At 38.8% G+C, this 24,161-nt stretch overlaps 1 protein-coding gene across 1 annotated transcript; it reads left to right on the top strand.

Moving 5' to 3' along the window:
- Positions 1-792: 792 nt before the first annotated feature.
- On the top strand, positions 793-23,544 carry si:dkey-230p4.1 (centrosome-associated protein CEP250). The gene is given in 24 exon segments (XM_051708870.1): positions 793-931; positions 1,405-1,760; positions 2,044-2,197; positions 2,324-2,455; positions 2,812-2,889; positions 2,996-3,066; positions 3,174-3,339; positions 7,902-8,008; positions 8,155-8,403; positions 8,539-8,719; positions 10,845-10,988; positions 11,607-11,755; positions 12,033-12,182; positions 12,298-12,454; positions 14,068-14,214; positions 14,407-14,516; positions 15,445-15,598; positions 16,424-16,617; positions 16,774-16,901; positions 17,332-21,378; positions 21,809-21,990; positions 22,073-22,132; positions 22,693-22,764; positions 22,847-23,544. Coding segments are annotated over 22 exon segments (7,041 nt in total). The 5' UTR covers positions 793-931; positions 1,405-1,760; positions 2,044-2,056; the 3' UTR covers positions 23,069-23,544.
- Positions 23,545-24,161: the final 617 nt, after the last annotated feature.

Raw genomic sequence — 24,161 nt, 5'->3', positions numbered from 1 at the left:
AAATTAATCTCTTCAAGGGAACTGACAGGGTCTCTGGTTCAAAATTGTTCAATATTGTCATCAATATATCTAATCTTTCCAAACTTGTTGTGTAATAGAGCTGTTCAGCTGTGACATCAGTTTGTAGGCAAAGCCAGAAGTCTAATTCACCATGGGCTCCCTCGTAAATGTCCCAGGTGTTTTTATAATGGGGTTTTAAAATTTGTGAGTAAAATACTTTGACACACCGTCATACTTCAAACATTAGTTTTGAAGCTGCCATGTTTAAAAAAAAATATGTTGCTAATGAGTTGCTAGATAAGGACTACAACTACCACAAGCATGTGAGTGAACATGCCTGACAAAATGGAAAACCATTGTAGTTTTTCTCCAGAAACTTTTTAGCTACGTAACATCATCTTTTTTTCTTTTTTAAAACACAGCAGCTTCAAAATTCACATTTGTGGTATGACTGTGGGTAATTTATGTAAGTAATGTTTAGCACAGACCTTATTTTACTCATAAATCTAAAACTGTCATTTTAAAAACACAAAGGAAAATCCAGAAGGGACCCATAGGCTTGAAAGTTTAACTTTTTGGACTACAACATGAACATCTTTATAGTAGTTCTGTGTTAAGCTATTGTTGATCCACCTGGTGCATCTAAAGAGCCTTATTCTGAGCAAAATTACCGCAAAATAAACATTTTACAGCAGTAAGTGCTTGATGTGTGTCTCCGAGCCGCGTGGTGGAGCTGTTCACTACACGCGCATTTGAGAGAACGCGGGCTGGTCATTCAAAACAACACTCGCGAGATGTTTACAATTTTAGCTCCGGATAATCGCGGAAAGCAGAAAAACAAGATTATAAACACAAATATTCAAATCTTTGCGTAGTATTACATACCGCATTCCGAGAATGGAAGCAGTGGACTAATCCGTGTTTTTATAAAGTAAGCTACTACTTTGTTTTTGAACTTTTAATAGTGGTGACCTGTTAATAAAAGTATATAACGCTCTCTTATCATGTACTGACTGTGATTTAACATTTTCCTGTAAACGTATGTGATACTGACATGCTTTAGTATTCGGGGTCAGTCAATGCAGTCACTTTTAAATACGTCCACTTTATTAAAAATGTACCAGAATTAATTAATTGAAGCCAATTCAAGATGTCAACAAATACTGCTAGAGATTGTATTATTTAGCCTATAAATCATCTTTGACTAAACGGTTAATAGAGCCCTATAAAACTGATCATCTGTGTAATTTCAAGCCTTTTCTGGTTGATATTAGTAGTCCTACTGTGTTGTTTTTATTTATTTATTAACATTTCATCTATGCTGTGTTCTTTTAAAATCAGAATCGACCTTATTTACATTTTTTTTTTTCCTTTTTCTCCCAATTTGGAATACCCAATTCCCAGTATGCTTTTAAGTCCTCGTGGTCGAGAAGTGACTCACCTCAATCTGGGTGGTGGAGGATGAATCTCAACTGCCTCCGCGTCTGAGACCATCAATCCGCACATCTTATCAGGTGGCTTGAGCGCGTTGCCACGGAGACATAGCGCGTGTGGAGGCTTCATGCCATCCACCGCGGCAACCACGCTCAACTCACCATGCGCCCCACCGAGAACAAACCACATTATAGTGACCACCAGGAGGTTACCCCATGTGACTCTTCCCTCCCTAGTAACCGGGCCAATTCGGTTGCTTAGGAGACCGGGCTGGAGTCACTCAGCACACCCTGGGATTCGAACTAGCCAGCTAGCGAACTCCAGGGGTCCTTATTTACATTCTTAATATTTGCTCCTGTTCTTATTGTGAACAATTCATTAGTGCATGTTATTCTTAAGAAGAAAATATGTGTCTTCATTATCTTCAAAATGTAATAAATTGGCCTGCCTCTGAAACAACTTTTCTTCTTGGTTGACGTCACCAAGCAACTCCCTCCCAACCAATTCCAATCCATAAAATTCCCGATGCTCAAAATGACCATAAATACTTAAAATGGTTTGCAAATGATAATTTAATCTAAATTGATTTTATTTTATTACTTTCTACAGCTAATGGCTGAATATGGAATCAGACCGGTTGACTGGCTGGCAGGAGGAGCGGGCGGAGCTAAGGGCGGAGCTATCACGTGTGCAGGATGAGTTGGCAGAGAGTAGAGCAGACAGAGAGGAGCTTGAGTCCAGAGCTCAAGCTTTGACTGACAGGGTTAGGAGGGAGTTAGTCACATTATGGGTCCATCAGTATAACTCATCAATAAGAGGGACACCTTAAGGAGTGAACACATGCTAACCTGTCAAGCTTTCTGTGTCTTTGTGCCCATACTGCTGTTAGCTGTCTCAGACGATGGACCCATCTCTATCCCTGTGTCTGGACAATGAGCAGAGAGAATGGAGGAAAAAGCTCAGAGAGGGCAGAGAGAGAGAAGCCAGACAGGCCCTGCTCATCCATAAACTTCAGAACAAGGTCGGAACACAGAGGTTAACACACACACACACACACACTTAATAAAACTTTAAAACACTTAAGGGCTGTTCACACATACAGTGACCGGAAGTCTCTTTCTGTTGATATTTGTGACGGTATTTGGGAGTGTCTAGTGATGCAGCAAAGCTGAGAAAAGTTTAACTTTATGCAAATGATCAGCGTCACGACTGTTACCAACAACACATTCACACTGTGACCTCCAGCAATGAAATTGCTGTATGTGATATATTAGCCTACCCAATTAAGAGAACCAATCATATCTAACTTAGTACAAAACATTTCCCCATGGGTAATTATTTACTGTTTATAAATGCACTCATGCCTGCATAATTCAGGTGTTGGAGTACAGGGCTCGCTTTCAAGCTCTGGAGCAACAGGTGAACAGTGAGGAGAGAGAGCTGAGGGTGAGAGAGGTAAGATAAACGAGAGTCATCAGACTTTTTCTGCAGAGGTGTGTGAGTTGCATTAATGCTGTAACATAGCCATGTTACAAGCATGCTTTTCTTCTGGGCTTCACAGAGAATGCTGCATGATGAACGTAGTGACACTCTGGAGAGCACCCTTATCAGGCTGGAAGAGGAACAACAGAGGTGTGAGAGTTTAATTCATAGAGTAGAGTGTGCAAAAAATATTTTATGTCTACGTCTACCTTATGTCCGTGTTCCCGTGACTGAGTTGTGTTTTTTCACTGGAGCAGAAGTACAGGGCTTTCAGAGGTCAATACTCTTCTGCGGAATCAGCTCAGCCACTCAACAGAGGCAAATGAAGCCCTTAGGGATGACCTTCGAAAGCTAACTGTTGATTGGTCCAAAGCAGTGGAGGAGGTGGTGCAAAAAGACATTTATTGGCAAAAAGAGAAGGAGGTGAGGAATTAATCTACACATGACCATAGTTGTGGCATGTATGGTAGTCAGTAAAAGTGGGACTGTTGAATTAATCCTATGTAAATTAACAACACGAATGATAATGTTTTAAATCAATACTTCTGCTAAATGACTAATTTTAACTGCAATTCTTTTAATGTAATATTAGGCCACTTACACACTGCAGCTAACCAAACTTACTCCCGAAAAATGTATGTAGTAGCACAAGTACCACTGTAGTTGCTATCACCAGTCATGCAGTCTAACAAAACATAGTGCCTAATTTACTATAGAAATATGTTAAACTGTTGGCATCCATGCGTCTTGTTTTCAGCCGTGAGACACCAAAAAATTGGTTATCACTATCAACCTTTGCAGTTTTGGGAGTGACTCCTGTATTTTCTACACTTGCACAATGATAATATAACGCAGGGTTTTTGCGAAAGGGCAGTCATAATCTGTTTTACTTAAGATCTTAAAATGTCTTGAAATAAAATGTTGTGTTCTACACACAGATTCCATCATCAAACTCTTCTATTCCATCATAGAACCCTTCTGTTTCTTAATAGTCCTATATATTCCATTGTAGAACCCCTCTGTTCCACCACAGAACCCCTCTGTTCCATCCTAGAATTTATCTGTTCCATCATAGAACCCCTCTGTATCTCAATTGTCCTATCTCCTCCATCATAGAACCCTTCTGTTCCATCATAGAACCCCTCTGTTCCACCACAGAGCCCTTCTGTAGAACCCCTCTATTCCTCAAAAGTCCTACTTCCTCAATCATAGAAACCCTCTGTTCCATCATAGAACCCTTCTTTTCCATCAGAGAACCCATCTGTTTCATCACAGAACCCTTCTGTTCCATCATAGAACCCCTTTGTTCCTCAATAGTCCTACTTCCTCAATCATAAGACCCCTCAGTTCCATCATAGAACCCCTCTGTTCCATCATAGAACCCCTCTGTTCCATCACAGAACCCTTCTGTTTCATCATAGAATTCATCTGTTCCATCATAGAACCATTCTGTTCCATCACAGAACCCTTCTGTTTCATCATAGAACCCCTCTGTTCCTCAATAGTCGTACTTCCTCAATCATTGAACCCCTCTGTTCCATCACAGAACCCTTCTGTTCCATCATAGAACCCCTCTTTTCCAGCATAAATCTTTTCTGTTCCATCACAGGGCGACTTTTTTCCATCATAGAACCATTCTGTTCCATTATTAAACTCCTCTGTTCCATAGGGGATTCAGTCCTGCATTTAAGGCTCTGATACACTAACGGCGAAGTTCTTCTTTGTTCTTCACTCAGAGCTAGATAGAAGTTTGAAATCAGTCTTGAGGACGCACAAGACTACATGTAAAACATTAACTAATAGAGAACGTGCAGTAATATATTGTCACCAAGCAACTATGCAGTCAAAAACTCAAAGCTGAATATGTGTATCATTGATTAGTGGATGGCCTTGAAAAGAAATAACAGAATTGTTTCATAAATATAAGGTATTACTAGAGGATTAAATATAAATGGGTTTGGTTGTGCAAAAAAATGGTATGAGAATATGAAGTAATATTTCTTCTCCCAGAGCTCTAATGGAGATTTTGCTCTTGTCAGTGTTTCATTCATTTAGTTGAAAATGTTTTGTCCTTTTGCTTTAAAATAATCCTCAATGTTGCATTTAGTGTCATTGTCTTTTTCAGGGTAACACAATACCAAACATTACACACAGAACATATATCTAATATCTAACATGAATGAATGAAGGCAATCAGAAGACACCAACAAGTTCATAGTAAAGTAATGATTCACAAAATTCACAGTTTTATTTGATATGCAACAGCCTTGTCACAATTTGATACATTTTTGTTAAAGAAAAAATAAGTGAATGTAAATGCATTCAATTGTCGATTTGCCTGGTTTTATTCATACAATATTAACAATACTTTATTTGTGATACAAATGATTTCTTCAAGCATATATTTAGTATGTTGCATTGTTACAAGCATGCTTATGAATTATTAAACTTCTTAATAAACAACTGTCCTTTAACAGTATATAATATTTAATAAAGTTCTGAACAAGTTCATCCCGCTTGCTCCAAAATTTAAGTGGGAATACAGGTAGCATTTTTTAATTTTAATTTATTTAAAAAAAAAAAAAAAGGGACAATGCACATTAATTAACATAAGCACTTATGTCCATCATGTAAATGTGCAAGATTTAGCCATACAGGTTAATTTTCATCTGCAGTCCCTGGCAGGTTGATGGCATAGAAAATATACAAAGCACATCAGCTCATAAGCATAGACATAAGAACATACAAATAATAAAACAATAACATAGCCATGTGGCATATAAAACATTAAAGAAACATACAAAGACACATACATTTAAGCACAGAAAAAAACACATTAGCACATAGACACATAAGCACAAAACAAAAACACATAAGCAAACTCAAAACACATAAACACAGACAATTCGTAAAACAATAGACCAGCCTCTTTATATATGTAATATATATATATACAGTTGTGCTCAAAAGTTTGCATACCCTTGGAGAATTGGTAATATACTGTATGTACCATTTTTAAAGAAAACATGAGTTTGCAGGCAAAACACATTTCTTTTATTTCTTATGGGATTCATATTCAACTGTAGGTTATAACAGAATGGCACAATCATAAAACAAAACATGGCAACAAAGAAAAAAATGAAATGACCCCTGTTCAAAAGTCTGCATACCCTTAGTTCTTAATACTGTGTATTGCCCCCTTTAGCATCAATGACAGTGTGCAGTCTTTTGTAATAGTTGTCTATGAGGCCCCAAATTCTTGCAGGTAGTGTAGCTGCCCATTCGTCTTGGCAAAATGCCCCCAGGTCATGCAAAGTCTTTAGTCGTCTTTCATGAACCACATGTTTGAGATCTCCCAAGAGTGGCTCAATGATATGAAGGTCAGGAGACTGTGATGACCACTCCAGAACCTTCACCTTTTTCTGCTGTAACCACTGGAGGGTCAACTTGGCCTTGTGCTTAGGGTCATTGTTGTGCTGGAAAGTCCAAGAACGTCCCATGCGCAGCTTTCGTGCAGATGAATGCAAATTGTCTGCCAGTATTTTCTGATAACATGCTGCATTCAATTTACCATCAATATTCACAAGATTCCCCATGCCTTTATAGCTCACACACCCCCAAAACATCAGTGAGCCACCACCATGCTTCACAGTGGGGATGGTATTCTTTACACTATAGGCCTTGTTGACCCCTCTCCAAACATAGCGCTATTTGGTCTCGTCACTCAAAATTACAGTGTGCCAGAAGCTGTGAGGCGTGTCAAGGTGTTGTCGGGCATTTTGTAACCAGGCTTTTTTGTGGCATTGGCACAGTAAAGGCTTCTTTCTGGCAACTCGACCATGCAGCTCATTTTTGTTCAAGTATCGTCGTATTGTGCTCCTTGAAACAACCACACCGTCTTTTCCCAGAGAAGCCTGTATTTCTCCTGAGGTTACCTGTGGATTTTTCTTTGTATCCCAAACAATTCTTCTGGCAGTTGTGGCTGAAATCTTTCTTGGTCTACCTGTCCTTGGCTTGGTATCAAGAGATCCCTGAATTTTCAACTTCTTAATAAGTGATGGAACAGTACTGACTGGCATTTTCAAGGCTTTGGATATCTTTTTATATCCTTTTCCATCTTTATAAAGTTCCTTTACCTTGTTACGCAGGTCTTTTGACAGTTCTTTTCTGCTCCCCATGGCTCAGTATCTAGCCTGCTCAGTGCATCCACGTGAGAGCTAACAAACTCATTGACTATTTATACACAGACACTAATTGCAATTTAAAAAGCCACAGGTGTGGGAAATTAACCTTTAATTGCCATTTAAACCTGTGTGTGTCACCTTGTGTGTCTGTAACAAGGCCAAACATTCAAGGGTATGTAAACTTTTGATCAGGGCCATTTGAGTGATTTCTGTTATCATTATGATTTAAAAAGGAGCCAAAAACTATGTGATAATAAATGGCTTCATATGATCACTATCCTTAAATAAATGACTATAAACAAATAAATGAAATAATTTTTTTGCATGATCAGTCATATTTTCAAAATCAATGCCAAAATTTCACAATTTTTGCCAGGGTATGCAAACTTTTGAGCACAACTGTGTATATATATATATATATATATATATATATATATATAAGTGACCTTATTGATCATGTACTGTTTGAAAGCAATCATATAGAACATGTAGTACTAAACACAACCACACTTTCCCAAAGCGGCAGTGTCTTGTGCGGTATTAAGCAGATTTATTTCACACCAGTGGACTTTTTTAAGTCTTTTTATTTTCTAAGTATTTTTAAGAATATTGGCTGCTTTAACCTAAAACTCAGAAATATATTCTTGTGAGTCATGCCACAACAGATCTTATCAGCTCCCACAGGAATCCCACTGGAATGTAGACTTCTTCATTTCAGTTATATAACATAAGTGCATGCATACATAAATTGATCGTTACTGAAAATCGCAAGATTTCTGTCATTGATTGCTTTTGATGCAGGCTCTGACAGGCCACATAGGAAAAGAGCAGACCCGGTTGATGACTCTTTGGGGACGTGTGGTCACACTCAGACGCCAGTGTCACTCTCTGAAGACTGCCACTGACAAGTGAGAAAATATCCAAAAACTACAACAAAATGTGTACATGACTATTTCATAGCAACATCTCAGTCATGCTTATTTATTCATTCTTATTCATTCATCTGTATCATCCATTAAGAGCATTGTGCATTTGTTGTGTTTTTACGCTACAGGGACCTGTGGGAGCTGAGAGCAGAGTTTTCTTGTCTCTCCTCCTCTCTTCTTTCTGTGTGGGCTTCTCCTCGATCGTCCTCAACCCTGCCCCTGGACTGCACTATAACGCACTCCACTACAGCACACCCCCTCACCTCCTCTCAGGGGCCACTGTCTTTAGATGATTTGGATCATGAACAGAGAGGAGAGAGGAAGTCGACTGAATTAAAAACTGACTTTGAGTCAGAGGCCCAGGAACTTAGGAATAGGTCATTGCTTGATGACAATCATATCAAATAGTGCCATTAATACTATACTCTTCTATGTGTGTCATTTTCCCAGAACACTTCATGTTAGATGATGGTATGTTACAGAATGTTGATGCTGTATGGTGTTGTTTTCAGGATCACAGAACTGAATATGACCATTAAATCTCTGGAATCTGAAAGAGAGAAGCAGGAGGAAGAGATGGAGAGGAGACACAGGCAGGAGATGGAGAGAGAACGAGAGCAAGAGAGGAAGTGGGAGAGACAGATAGAAATGGAAAGAAACTTAGAATCTGTCAAGCATGCTGTCAGGACACTGGTGAGTCATCATGAGAACAGGAAATGGAAGATAAAATGGGTGGGGGAAAATCGGTTCACTGATGCAGCGCAGTTCTTTCTAAAACGAGTCTGTATTGATCCGAAAATTCAAAAAGATTAATTATTACTAATTTTGTCTATTGTAAAAGCATTTACAGGACAAAACATTACAGATATACAGAAAATAAGTACCATGTGGTGTGCAACACTGCAAAAACTGCACGGAGAGCACATCTGCAGCATTTATACAGTGAAATGGTGCACAAACCTGCGGATACTAGGTTGTTACACCCAGGGCTCGAGTTAAGATTTCGGTGAGGTTTATCCTATGTTTAAGGTTCAGGCGATGGCATATGATGTATCCCATGACTTATGGTTGGAGTTGATATCAGTTCATCCTCTGAAGTCCATCGTAATAGACTGAAGTGACATTTGGCTGGCACCGGCTGCATTTAGTTGTCATCACTCAGAGACACGTAGCAGTAGAGTCCAACACGAAGCAGGAATGGAGCTGGATCCAGCCGGTTCTGGTGACCTCAGGATAGGAGTCCCGAGGTTGAGACATGGAAACAAATAGAATAATATTAGCATAGATGCCATTCAGTTTATTGCAGAGTTATAGATCATGATCAAGAACAACTTTTCTACACCACTGTTTAAGCATCCTTCATAGAAACAGCCCAACTTCCTTCACTAGTTCAGTTATTGGAGTAGAAAATATGCATGTCTGTGACAGTGGGCAATCAATCTAGGAAAAAAAAAGCACTTTTCCATGATCATTACGTGGATTCTTTACACAAGATTCATCATAAAATACAATAACAGAGGGTAACAGGTGCATATTATGGCCATGTGTCCTAAATGTCAATGATGAAGTAATGCTAATTTTTGTTCAGATCTATTACATTAAAAATACATTAAAACATAAATGCAATTCACACAAACCATTTACTTGAATACACCTCTTCTGTGATGAGCATATTTTCAGTTTCTAAGTTTAACATCATACTGATATTTTTTCTGGGGCTTAAAAATGAAAAATGTCATGTGGTGTCCAGAGGCACAGTCTCATTAAAAGCTGAAATTCATGAAAACAATAAAAATAAATTTTGCATGACTAGTGCAGAATAATCTTTTATTATTATTTCTTTAAAAAATAAGCAGTGAAACAATTGTGTTTTAAAATATGATTCATATTTTAAAATGCTTTTTGTCCACCAAATCAAAGTCGTGGTGTAACCAACATGTAGGTAGCCATTTTGTTGTTTATGTTGACCATGAAAACCATAAAACAGAGTGGGCACCTTTAGAACCTCAAGACTGAGCACAAAGTTTTAAAAAAACATCTGATATTATTTTGATATTTTATGAAAAGGCACATTTTGTTCAAATTATGTGGTGTAACCCTGAGAAAACTTAATATTTTTTTAGTCAAAAATTCATAATAATTTTATATAAAAATGTACCTTGAAAACCTTTTGGAAATTAATGATTAAGTTTATACTCTCATGTATTCAAGGTGCAAAGAATATATTATTATACTTTTTACTTGATGGTTACACCATATGACTATTGGAAAGTTTTAAATACTTTTGTAAAAAAGTAAATAATAAGTACATTTTTTAGAAATGTATGAAACCAAATTGGACACAACGTTTAGATTTCCGAGAACTTGACACAAGTGTTCTTAACTAGATTTTTAAAAGATTTCTTATTTTAACACTTTGGACAACCTTATTTGTCAATGACCCATAAGTATTAGACATCCCCCCCACCCCCCCAAAAAAAATCTTTGACAACACCATACCCCATGGATTTCTTTTTACAAATCGACCACTTTTTAAATCTGCATATTATTTTTCTATTGGTGGGTCACAGCAGACATATTTTATTTTATGCATCTATGCTGATAAAATTAGGATGCACTGAGTATCGTTTCATCATGTTTCCCTATATCATAATTGAATCGAAGCTTGAGGTGCCTTAAGATTCTAACCACTGGAAGATACTGGGCATTAATTGAGATCATTCTAGTGCAAGCGATCTGATTGAGTGTATTGATGATGTCTGTGTTTGCTCATTGGGAAGCAGAATTAAATTGATATATTCATTCTCTTTGTGACCAGTCGAGAGTTCTCAGCTCTCAGCAGATGAGTGGGCAGTCTAGCTCTCTGTCTGTAGATGATGTGTCCAGTGAAGGACTGTCCTTTGTCCTCTCTGTCATCGCTCAAGCTGAGACTGCCCTGCAATGGCGACAACAGGAAATGCAGGTTGGTCTTTTAAAGTGAATATGAAATCAAAAAACCTTTTTTTGGAGGTATGTTCCTGGTCTTACTATGTATAATTTGGTGCGCATTTCTCCAAAGGAAACAATTATCATAATCTTTTATTTTCGTAATCTTTCATCAAAATGTAATAACTTGCTTTGCCTCTGACTTGAATTTTCGGTTGATGTCACCCAAGGCGTTTTTCAACCCCTTCCCTCTAAACCATCTGTCATAGAGACCACTTTTCAAGATCCAATCCAACATTCCCTCTAAGCTTCGTGCATGTGCAGCCACACACTTCTGATGTTTCTTCTGCATATAAAGAAAATAAATCGGCAGAGAACTTGAGTCAGACTTGAGCTATAGATTTGCAACAAAGCTAAAATATGCATCTGAATGCATATAAAGGGGCAGTATTCAATTTGCATGTCCATTATCGTGGAAATTATGCTGTGAGAATTCTTGTGGGGAAATACACTGTGATGATTAATTCGTAAAATAAGGACCACATAACATGAACTTCATAGTGACACAAAATGAAGCGCAAAAATAATTGACCAAAACATACAGAGACCTCTAGTTAAGTTACCGATATTAATTAGCTATAATACTTTTTTTCAGGATGCTCAGATAAGCTTGCGTAGACTGGGGGTGGAGAAAGAATCCCTGGAGCAACACATCACACAGCTGGAGAGTGAGCGAGAGGAGCTTCAGGAGCAGACCAATCAGGGAGCACTTGTGACTAAACACACTGAAGAACTACTGAACAGGTGATGGATGCTTTCGTGAACTTCATAGCTTATACATACAAATAGACATTCACATTTTAATATTACTGAACTGTTACCTTTGCAAGAGGGCTTGATTTGAACATTTGAGTTGTGATCTAGAATCTGTTTATAATCAATTTACTCTGCAGTAGTTTATCTAAAATCTAATTAGTCCTTTTTTATCTAATTTCTTTTCTAATGTTGTAATAGCTCACATGACTTATGTAAGTGCTCAAGTGCTTCATAGTATCATCTATGGAGGTATTTTGTGTGACAGTGAGAGAGAGATGGTGAATAGTTTACGCAGTCAGTTGGAGGAGGCTGAGAGACTCACAGAAGAACTTAGAAAGGAGAACGGACATATGAGACGACAGAGGGAGAGGGAGGAAGAGGAAAGAGTCGAATTGGAGAGAGAGAGGCAGAAACGGTATGCTTTGTACATCTGTTATTGCTTAACAATATGTCTTTTTGAGCCTTGTTTAGTCATGCAAAACTTTGCAGGTAAATAACTGTGATTAAATATTTTTAAATTGTTGCTTCAGAGTGGAAACTGAGATGCTGGAGACTGCTCAGCTGTGTGAGAAAGAGACTCGCACCCGTCTTGAGCTTCACAGCCTGCAGGGTGCTCTAGAGAGAGAGAAGCTGGACAGGGCACGAGCTGAACAAGAGACTGCTGACACCAAAGATTCTTTATTTAAAGTAAACAGATTTTATAACAATGGAGTGAGGCTTTGAATACAGACACAATCATTTCAAACTATTTGCAAGTTCTAAATGATTTATGTCTGCATCACTAAGCCAGTGTCATGGACCCTTTTCACGCTGCCACATTGGCGAAGTGGAAGTCGTCATAGTTGGGTAAACTATGGCGGCGATCGGGAAGAACAGTCATAACCAGTGCCACTATAGTGTTCCTATTTACACAAATTCTAAAAGAAAACGTCTCCATGTATTTCCAAAAGATGCTGGACTTTGTATGAGCTCGGTGGGTTCAGGCAATTAAACACGAAGGAGATAACATCATTATTAAACAAGGAAGCACTTTCGTCTGTGAATAGTATTTTCAAGATGAGGACTTACAGCAGTCATTCACAGATGGAATTGTGAAACGCTTTGAAATCTGAGCTGTACCGTCACGGTTTCAATGGAATGATTACACATCACAACCGACACAAAAGTGTGTGTTTGACAGAGTTATAAGTCGGATGGAGCGGGACATTGGTCTCTCCACTCCTTCACATCCTATGTCGCCCCCATCAGGTATTAGTTTCACCAAGTACAACTCACAGATTTGTTAACTGTGCCCTCTTTTTTGCATTTATGCAATTTATGGCGACAGATTTGTAGATCGTTCCTTTAATACATAAATTTGTGCCTGCTGATTTAACGCACAACCTCTCAATAATGATTTATTTTTATCGAAAAAATAAAAATAACCCTCAAAAAACAACTTGTAACCTTTGTTGAGTTTAGATTAAACCGTTGATGGACGAAGCAGTCAACGTCTCCAAATGTAAATACAGGCAAAACTTTTAAGGACTGCGCAAACACCTCGGCAGCGGCCAAAGCTGCTTTTACCAAACTATGACGACTTCTGCTTCACGAACGCGGAAGTGTGGAAAGGGTCCATTGCACAATCTATGAAAACGTTGTTCAACACCTGACAGATATTAATGATTGACATCCGCCACTCTTTGGGATTCTTTTTACTCCATTAAATGTGAAATATGTCACTTTTGCACACTAGTGGCAACAAGCGGAATTGCAAAGTGTTTGTTTGAGACTGGGCCAGACATAACAACACTGTCTAAACCAGGGGTTTTCAAATTGTTACATCAATATTATGAAAAAAAAACAAAAAAAAAAAACTCTTAATTGTTAAAAATAAAAAAAGTATTTTAATTCACTATTCTCAGTAAAGCTGCTTTGAAGACTACATTTACTGTTTTATTGAATACTTTAACAAATGTATTTATATAGCACTTTTCACAACAAATATAAATTTGTAAAATATTTTTATATATATATATATATATATATATATATATATTGAATCAAATTGAAAATGTTTTTTCTTTAGGTTTATACATCTAACATTACTCCAGCATAGGAAAGATACACTAGCATGGGTTTGGGGCTGGATGTATTTAAACCATGTGTCAACATAGAACAGTTGTATATTTTTCCCTGTCTGCTGCCATTCACAAGTGAGCGCCCGGTCCTTGTTGCATACTTACTATATTTCATCACTTCCATACCTCTCTCCCATCTCTTTATTTTGTCCTCCATTTCCCCTTTGCCCTTTTCTCCAGGCACGGGAGTCATTACTGGCCCTGTCCTCCAGTCAAACACAGCTGAAGAGAGAGCTGGCAGAAGGCCGAGATGCCCTGGAAAAAATGGCCACTTTAAATGAATCTCTGGCCAAGGACAAGAGAGAACTCGGTGTTCGGTCTCTGCAGGTCTGGCACGAAGGTTTAGCCCATCTTTAGCCTAGATCAGTTACACTGCCCAGGGACATGACCAAATCCCTGCAAACTGTCACAGACCTCTTGCCTTTAATAACTTGATTCAGTTCCAGATTGAGTTGCTGGTAGGGCCAGGTTTGGGATGAAGGGATGAGAGGTGTGATTTTTGTCTTCCTGAATCCTCAGCTGGAGATGGAGGTGGCAGAAGCCCAGGCCCAGATCCAGGCATTTGGTTCCGAACTGGCAGGTCTGCGCCGGGAATTGAAGGCTGTGTCTCTAGAGGCCAGCGAATTAAGGTGCAGCATTGTGACTTGTTACAGTGGGTTATATTGAGAAATTCATAACAGACCCTTCAGCTGATGACAAGGCTATAGATATCAAAGTATGAAAGCAGCAAACGGTTTTCTTGGAAGCATTTACTTTACTTTTATAACAATGAAAGTGCTGCTTGTTGGAGTTAGCAATATACCATTTGAAATGATATATGGTAGAAAGTTGTCAGCCGTAAATGTTTTTGTCAGACACCACGTAAAATGTCTGTATGGTAAGAAGTGGACGTTCTGCTCACTTAACGTTCAGCCACCAAGAGTTTGTTAGAAAAAAGGTTTATCCTCTGTGGTGTGGAACTCCCCCCTCATTTACTTACACTTGTTCTGCAGTCAGCAAACATGGAGAGAGAAGCTATTAACCATGCATTTACAGTATATGTAATTATATATGGCCCATCAAACAGTTATTGAGTATCAGGGTACCACTGTCATGGGAAACCTGGAAAAAGCAGAGAATTTTAAAATGGTCATTTTCAGGCCTAAGAAAGTCATAGAAAATAAAATATTAAAAAGTCATAGAAATGTCATGGAATTTTTAGAGTGAATATCAAGTTTTTTTTAGTTACACTCTAAAATAATTCAGCAGAAAAATATTGCTCTTTGTATGTACAGTCTCTGTAACATTATTTTAAAAATCCTTTCCAGTTCACTTGTAAAAGTCATGGAAATTCTACTCAAATATTTGCTCATTTTTGTATCACCCTCCCCTAGCTTGCTGTTATGCACAAGAGAAAAAGGTGTGAGCGTGAAAAGAGGGAATGTGAAATCTGTAGATGATATCATCTACAGATGATGAGTTTATATCAACAGCTGTTCCTTTTAGCTGTTGTACACTGTGTTTTCACAGGCAGAAATGCTTTGCAGTTGTTGTGCTGATGATCCTATTGTGTTCCAGGGAACGGAGAGAGATGGATCTGAAAACTCTGCAGCAGCTCAGAGACAGAGAGACAGAGCTGGATAATGAGCTGGACACTGAGAGGGAGGAGAGAAAGAGGGAGGTGACTGCTCTTACAGAAGAAAAGGGGAGAGATGAACAAAGGATTGCAGAGGTGTGTGTGTTTGTATAAAACACTGACTGCTTTCCACCTAGACAGAAATCCCCAAATCTTATTTGAAAATCCTGTTTGAATAATAAACCATTACACTGTGTCCTAATTAGACGATGTAACTTTTCTTTCCTAACTGAAATCAAAATTATCCACAAGGTGCTTGAAGTTTTGTTGCATTGTGCCTGGTTAGGACACAGTGTTAATGCTACTTTATTACACTGTTCTTTGGAATACTTGATTCAGATTGGACAGTTGTGCCATTTGAAACCAGTTTATCAATGGCTGATATAGAGCAGGGTGGCTGATGTATATAATACAATTTAATGACAATAAATGAAATTTGTGCAAATTAAATTAACACTTATTTAACACAGCGTTTACTTATAACTTAATGAAAACAAAAAAATTGCTAATATATATAGCTATCAGTGTATCATAAATAGTGACTGCTAAACTGTTTGTTTGATCGTTATCCTAGGCAACCAATTTCCACATAACTGTGATACTTTTATCTCAGTTTTATCACTATGTGCTTTCTGTCTTCTCACATAATAAAATAATTTAAACTCAAATCAATATTTAATGTCAATTTATATATTTATTTGGTAAGGAGCCATGTAATAAGTGTGATAATGTACAGACAGTTGATCATTATCGCACCATAAACACCTTTGGGGTGATACAAGACCCTTATAAGGTCCTGATTACCCGGTTAGTGTTTATTTTGCGATAATGATGGGCTGACTGTACATTATCCCTAATGTATATTATCCTGTTTTTGAATACATCTTGTGAGAGCATTAATGGACAGTGATGTGTTGTCAGTTAAATGAGCAGCACTGCGCTGTGATGAAAGAGTTGCAGAGTGTTCAGGCAGAACTGCCCAAAGCGGTAGAGCAGCAGAGAAGAGCAGAACGAGAGAGAGATGACCTACTGAGAGAGAGCCAGAGACTAGAGGACAGAATATGCACACTGGAGAGAGAGAGGAAGGAACTGGCACAAGTTAAAGAGGAACTCAGGTTTGTGAGACTGTATCTGTGTTTATCTGTATGAAAAAGAAACACTCACACAACAACGTAATAACATCTTACTATTCTTTTCAAGTATGAATGGCTCTGATAATAATGTTGCCCCAGCCCACTATTAATTTCCTACCTGCTTCCATCTCCTCTTAGAGGTGTGGTGGTATGTCTCCAGAAGCAGATGGTTCAGGTACAGGAACAGGCCTCAGGTCTTGAGGTGCAGTGCAGTCAGCTTCAAACACAGGTGGACACGCTCACACAGACTAAAGATGTCTTGCAAGGTCAGAGCCTGTTTTATTAGTGGTGGTGCTTGCTAAGGCAAAGGCAGGATCTGAACAAACACCTAATCCTAAGTATGTAACTTTGGTGTGTAACTCGGGTCGTGAACAAATATCATAGACTTAAATTGAAGGAGGGACCCAAATCATATCTATGGACCCAGAATATCATAGAGACTTGGGGTGAGCTCTTTTGACTTGGGCCAAAAGTAACCACCTAGCAACCATCCAGAACACACTAGCAACCGCATAGCAGTGCCCAGGCAGCCATCATCAGCACCCTAGCATTGTGGTAGCTTTTTGCTCTGGCAAGCACCGCTCGCATTTTCTTTAGAAAATGTAAAATTCTTGTTATAAAACTTTTGTCATTGTCTTTTCTCTTTATGGATTTGACTGTATTCAGTGATATTTTCATCTTTTGTCAATTGTTTAGGAGAGATTCAATGTCTACAGACAGACCTGGAGAGAGAGACATCGGAGAGAGATCGTGAAAGACAAGGAGCAGCAGAGGACAGAAGGAAGAATGAAAGAGAGATAGAAAACTGGCGATCAGAATTCAACAAGCTTCAGCGTGACATTGAACAAGCATCAGAGAAAAACAGAGCACAAGAGGAAGAGAGCAAAACAGAGAGAGAACGATGGCAGAGAGAGAGAGAAGCCCTGAATTCAGAACTTGGCCAGAAAGATGGAGAGCTGGAGATACTGAGTAACAGGACAGATGGATTAATTAAGGAGAAAGAAGAGCTTTCAGTCTTCTTGGATACAAGAAATAGAGAACTGGTGAAGCTGCAAACAAAATCCACAGCAGAACAGAAAATGGCTGAAATAAGACTGAGAGAAGTGTGTGATGAGATTGAGAGATGGAAGGAGAGAGAAAATGAGAATCAGAGAGAGAGAGAAGAGTTAAATCAGCAGTTTATTGAAAGATTGGAACAAGAAAGTCAGAACCTCAAGATTACAGAGAGAGAGAAGGCTAAGATATTTGATCTGTTGCAAAAGAAAGAAGATGAAATTCGAAAGAGAGGAGAGGACATGAAAGAGTTAATATCGAAAGTCCAGTCACATGAGAGAATAATTGAGAGTCTGGAAATAGAGTTAAAAGAGAATGAGACCTTGGAGATCAGAGTATCAAGCCTGGAGAAAGAGAATGTTCAACTGAAAAAGAGAGAAATAGAGAAAAGAAAAGAAAATGAATACAGACAAATGAAAAGAGATGAGCAAGAGCGGGAGAAAGAAACAAGGTTGAGAGGACAGTTAGAACAGAAAGATAGAGAACTGGTCGAGCTCAGAAGCAGAGTTGAAGAACTGATCTCTCAGAAAGAGCATATCTCATTGCTCACTGAAGAAAGAGAAAAAGATGTGGAAAGATTGCAGAGTACATTGTCTACAGAAAAGAGAACTCTTGAACTGAGGCTAAAAGAGGTGAAAGGCAATACAGAGTGGTGGAAGAAACAAGCTGGAAACATGGAAAAAGAGAGGGAGAACATAAATCGGGCTGCTGAAAGAGAGAGAGTTGAACTGACAGACCTTCTTAGAGAAAGAGAAGTGGAGGTACAAAAAAGAGAGGAGGAAATTGATGAACTTAAAGGTAGAATTCAGTCAAAAGAGGTGATCATAGAGAAACTAAAGACTGATGTTGAGCAGAAGGACAGCCAACTTAAACTTCTAAAGGAGCAAAACTCACAGATGGAAGAGAAGAAGATAGAGAAACAGAATGCGTTGGAGAGGAAGCAAGAAGAGCTCAAGGAACAGGAGAAACAACTGAAAGGAGAATTAGAAAATCTCAATACCAAAATGGAGGAAGTCTTTCGAGAAAAAGAGAAGATATTACAAAGGGTGGAAGAGAGAGATATCGAGCTGAAAGAATTACAAATGAAACTAATAACAGAACAGAAGACATTTGAACAGAAGCTAAAAGCAGAACATGAAGAGATGAACAGGTGGAAAGCCAAGTTGGCAGAGATGGAAAGGGATCGGATGAGTTGGGTGGAAAAGGAGGAAGGGAGAAGGCAAAGACATGAAATGGAGGAAGGAGATCTGAGGGCAAAGCTCAGTCAGAAGGAGGTGGAGTTGAGGCAGTTGAGACTGAAGATTGATGAATTGAATCAAGAGAACAAGAAGGAGAAGCAAACAAGACTGGAACAACAAAAAGACCTTGAACGACAAACTATCTTCCTACGAGAGAGTGAGGAGGTGGCACAGACACTGAAAAAGTGTTTTCAACAAAAAGAAACAGAAGAAAAAGACAGAGTCTACCGTGAGGAAGAGGAGAGAAGAAGACTGAGAGAAAAACTGCATGAGGCTGAGCAGGGGAGACTTGAATTCTCAAACCGTCTGCGAGAGTCAGAATTGGTGCTCGACAAGGAAAAACGTCAGCACAGAGAGAAAGACGAAGCGCTTATGGACTGTAATCAAGTGCTATTATTGGTCAGACATGAGCGAGATCAAGAGAGGGAGAGCGTAGACAAACTGCAGAAGCTAATGGACGAACAAGACAAACAGGTGAAGACATTGAGGGGAAAACTGGATGAACGGTTGGGGGAGGTGGAGAGGTTGTCACAACTGCTGCTAGAAAGCCGTGGGGAAGCACAGGTGCTTAAAACCAGGATAGAGAACAGTGAAGAGGAGACAGAACGATTGAAGAGGTCCTTGAGTCAGACTGAAGACGAGAAGAGCCGTCTAGAGACTCAACTTAGAGATGCAAAAACACAAGGAGAAAGATTAAAAGCCAGGTTTGAGGATTATCAGAAAGGTCAACAAATCTTGTTAGAGGAGAAGACGGGACGTGTGGAGAAGCTTGGGGCTCATGTTAGAGAGTTGGAGGAGGAGAGAGACCATCTCTCTGCAGAACTTCGAAGGAAAGAGAGAGAGATTGGAGCTCTGAGAGATGAAACACTTAGGGAGAGACAAGAGAAGGAGAGAATAAGCTCTTTGCTGAAAGAGGCAAAGGAAAGGAGGGATGCATTGGATGCCAAGGTGGAAACCTTACAAGAAGAGGTGGTTAGTCTATCTAGAACCAAAGAGCAAACCAGGTCTAAGGTCAAGGTACAGGAAGAGCAGAACCACAAGGTGCGAGAGGGGCTGATCGCAGGGCTCCAGGAGATGGCTACTCTGAAAGAACTGCTGGAGGAGAGCCATCGTGAGGGAGAGAGACTCAAGTTCATGTTGCAGGAAAAGAAGGATGAGCTGGTCCGAAGCAGAGAGGAGATTGTTAGGGTGGTGCAGACTGAAGCCAAAGATCTTCAACTCAAAGTCCAGGCATTAGAGAAGCAAAAACAGGAGCTTAAGACAGCACTTCGACTCCAGGAGGAAGAACTGAAGAAGAAAAATAAGGAGCAAATGCGAGAGGAGGAGCAAATGCAGAGAAGAGAGCAAAAGTTAGAGAAAGAATTAAAGGCCATGGAAAGCAAACTGGAGCAGAGAGAGGCTGAGGTGACCAGAGCAAGGGCTAGAATGGATGTCTTGGAAGAACAGAGGACTGAACTCAGCTCTGTGGCTGCAGAGAGGACCAGAGACACAGAGGAACTGAGCAACAGAGTCAGAGAGCTAAGACAGGAAGTTGACAGACTAAGAGAGATGAAAATAAGAGACAGTGAAGATTGGGAAAGAAAAATGGAGGCACTCAAAAAACTAAATAAAGAGAAACAACATGAGCTAGAGGGATTGGAGCTTCTCAGAAAAACACTGAGTGAAAAGGAAAATGAGATCGAATTAATGAAGGAGCGATATGAAGATGAAACAAGAAAAAGCAATATGTATCAGCAAGTGGAGGAGCAGAATTTAAGGCAAATAGAAGTATTCTCAGAGACACTGAAAGATAAACAAAATGAGGTGGAGAGTGTTCAAGAAATGGCTCACAAAGAACAATCAGCAAGACTTAGATTGCAGTATCAGTTTGAAGATGAGAAAAGAGATACAAATGTATTGAGGGAACAAGTTGAAACCTTGGAGAAAGAGAAAAAAGAGATGGAGACTAAAATGGAGGGAGAGATACGTAATCTTAAAGAATCTGTAATGAACAACATAGGACCAAAGACGGATAGTGGCCATGGTACTCTATCAGACTTCCTAGAAGTTAATGCGGAAGATCAGTCTCATGATGTTAAGTGGTTAGTGATAGACACGCTTAGAAAGGAAAAGGAATTAGAGGCTCAGGTCCTGCAGACTGAGATAGACAGACTGAATTCTACAAAAAGAAAACAGACCATAAAAACTGGGCCAGCAGAGAATAAAGACTGGGAGAGGTTAAAGAAACAAGTGTCCACTGTCCTTTTTGAGAAGGAGCAGATGGAAATACTCCTGAGAGAGAAGGACATAGAAGTATATGCTCTGAAAGAGAGAGCAAAGGAGCTGAATAAAGACAGGAACCGGCTCAGGACAGCTCTGGAGAAGACTGAAGCCATGCTGATTTACCATAAGGAAAGATTTGGAATGCAGGAACATAAGAGAACCTGACCAGAAGCTGATATGTCACAGGTCAGTAAGGCAGAGCTAAGTTTCAAATACTTTATTAGCAGCCAGGACTTCTAGCCAGTCATAATCACGACTAAATATTAATTAGTTTGATTTCCTTGTAAATAATTAGTATGATGAGCTCAACTAAGCAGGGATTATGATATTTCTTACAACTATATTATAGGGGTCATTTTCCACATTTTGCAGCATTTTATTTTTCATCAAAAATAATATATTTTTTATTTTTTCTTGTCCATGTTCACCCTCTCTCTGATTCTTACAATTGAACAGCTATTTTGCTACTATATTTTTAAAGGCTAGGCCATGGTATACTTCATTTTTTTGTGTACCGATACGTCATGTGCATAGTCAAGCACTCTAGCCTTTCAAAGTATTGGTAGTTTATGATATTATTTTTGGACAATATTAATAGGAGAAAGACCTTGAACCAAAAGCCCAGTCCATAGATGAGGTGGATACAGACTCTGCTGTGCAGAAGCGTCTGTTGGCCATGCAGCAGGCTGTGGCACAACTGGAGGTGGAACATAACCTTCTGCAGAAGAAAAACACTCATCTGGAGAAGAAGATAGAGAGACTACGAACTGAGCGACATCACCTGAGAGAGACGTTGACACAGGTATGTGCAGGGCTCACAGAGAGACCATACTGTATATCATAATGTCACTATGATTAATGTACCTATATTTGGCCACTACCAGGTTGAGCTGGAGAGGGGGAAACTGAGGCGTCAGCTGTCACAGTCAGAAGCTGGAATTCTGGTATGATGGAGAGAGTACATTTGCAATTGTGTTCTGTTCTGGCTGTCTTTCTGTGTGACTCAGTGTGACAGAAGTACCTTCAGAAACCAGCTTGGTTTCAAAAACCTAGTGAGCTGCCTAAGTAGACAGTTATTAGTTATTCGTTATAATAGTTATCTGTGGGGTGTATTAATATGCTTTGTAGAGTATCATGTTGTTTGTTTAGCAACATGCACTCTATTGTAATCAATTGTGATCTGAGTGCGCTAGCATGCATGAGAAGTGCTATTTATGTGGCACACAGAGTCGCTGCCTATGTATAGTGTTCCAAATCACTTATGATGGTCCATTTCAGTTATCATGCTTACCTTGATGGCATCTACCTATGAAGGTAGTAAACAGCAAGGCAGCTCACTAGGTTTTGGAACGGAGACAATAATCATCAGTATAGAGTGAGGAGTTTTAGTTGCTATTTGTTGATTATTTTATTTGTGTGCTCTGATTAACCAGACTTGTGACACTTTGTTAATTGCCAGTTACTAAGTAGTTGGAATAGCTACTGTAAATATTGTGTCATATAGGGCCTGTCAGACAGTACCAACAAGGAAGAGGTGAAGCGACTCAGAGTCCGAGCCAGTGAGCTTGAAGAACAGGTTAGTCCTCAGCAATTCAACTGTAAGTGGCATTAGTATTTTGACCCAAAGCTTGTCTTAAAACTTGAACCCACTTTTCTAGGTTCACCATCTGCGACTTATGTTGGCCGTGGACCATCAGCAGAGGGAAGAGTTCATAGATCGCTCTCTGAGGAACAGCCAGAGTCTCATGTCCTTGAGACGGGATCTTAATAATTCTCTAGCTGTGGTGTCCCAGCAGCCCGTGCCCTCAGTGCTGGAGACAGAGACACAGAGGCTGGACAGAAGCATCAGAGAGGAAGAGCTCCGATTGTCTCTCAGCTAAAACACAACACTTCTTTTGTAAATAATGTCTGTTATATAGTTTATTTGACAATATATTTTGCACTTATTACAATGTCAGTATTAAGATTAAATCATTCTGACAGTGCACCTCAAATTAATTTCATATGAGATAGGAAACTCAGGGTTTGAAATGGCTTTTTTTTTACCTTTTTTACATATTCTGTATATTTATGTATTTTTGATAATTGTATTGTTATAAAATCATTCCTAAAATGCTAATTAGTTACAGAATATCAGCTTAAACAAGACATGGTCTAATACATTGTCATACGGACAGACAGATAATTTACAGATATTTTAAAATTTAAGCAGCTAAAAGTTTTGCAATTGTGTTTACAGTACTTTTCAAAACTCTCCCGTCAGTGTTATTATGTGTGCAATATAAGTAAGCAGTTTGAAATATAATACAATTTGTTATTTATATGTTCATTTTTAAATAAACTTGAATTTAAATCACATCATCCCCACTCTAACATTGAGAATACCTACTTTTAAGTGTTGATTTACTGTGTTCATCAGAATTAGGAGTCACACTGTCAAATCAGTGATTTACAGGTTTCTCTCTAATGTTTTGTTGACTCTCAAATTGACTTATCAATTACAGACAACTTTATTTTAATTTACAGTGTTGTATAATTTTAAAATCTCAGTCTTTTGAGGTTTTGTTACTTAACTTCATATGAACTGTTACAGGATGTGGTCACCAGAGGGCCTTGTTTGTACAGAAAGATTTTGCATCCTTTTCTTAGTCCAACTCTTGCTCAACATTGATAGCAATCAGCCCAAAAGTGGGTAAATCTCACAAAAACATGTCCAGGTTACTTTTTACCCCAGAATAAATAAAAAAAGAGAAATATTCTTTTGCATAAAGAAAATTCTAACTATTTTAATGTACAAGTCATTAAAATAGTTAGAATTTTCTTTATTCAAAATTCTCCCACCATTCTCATTACTGTAATGTGTCTAGATGTTTTACTTTGTAATGTTTTTGTAGCTAATTCCAATTATTCACAATGGTGATTCTCAATACTGTAATACAGAATTTTTACTGTATAAATATGACCTGGATATGT

Source organism: Myxocyprinus asiaticus, chromosome 10 (genome assembly GCF_019703515.2).
Source record: "Myxocyprinus asiaticus isolate MX2 ecotype Aquarium Trade chromosome 10, UBuf_Myxa_2, whole genome shotgun sequence".
Classification (NCBI taxonomy): domain Eukaryota; kingdom Metazoa; phylum Chordata; class Actinopteri; order Cypriniformes; family Catostomidae; genus Myxocyprinus; species Myxocyprinus asiaticus.
Note: the sequence above shows the minus strand (reverse complement) of the source record. Positions and strands in the feature narration are given on the sequence as shown.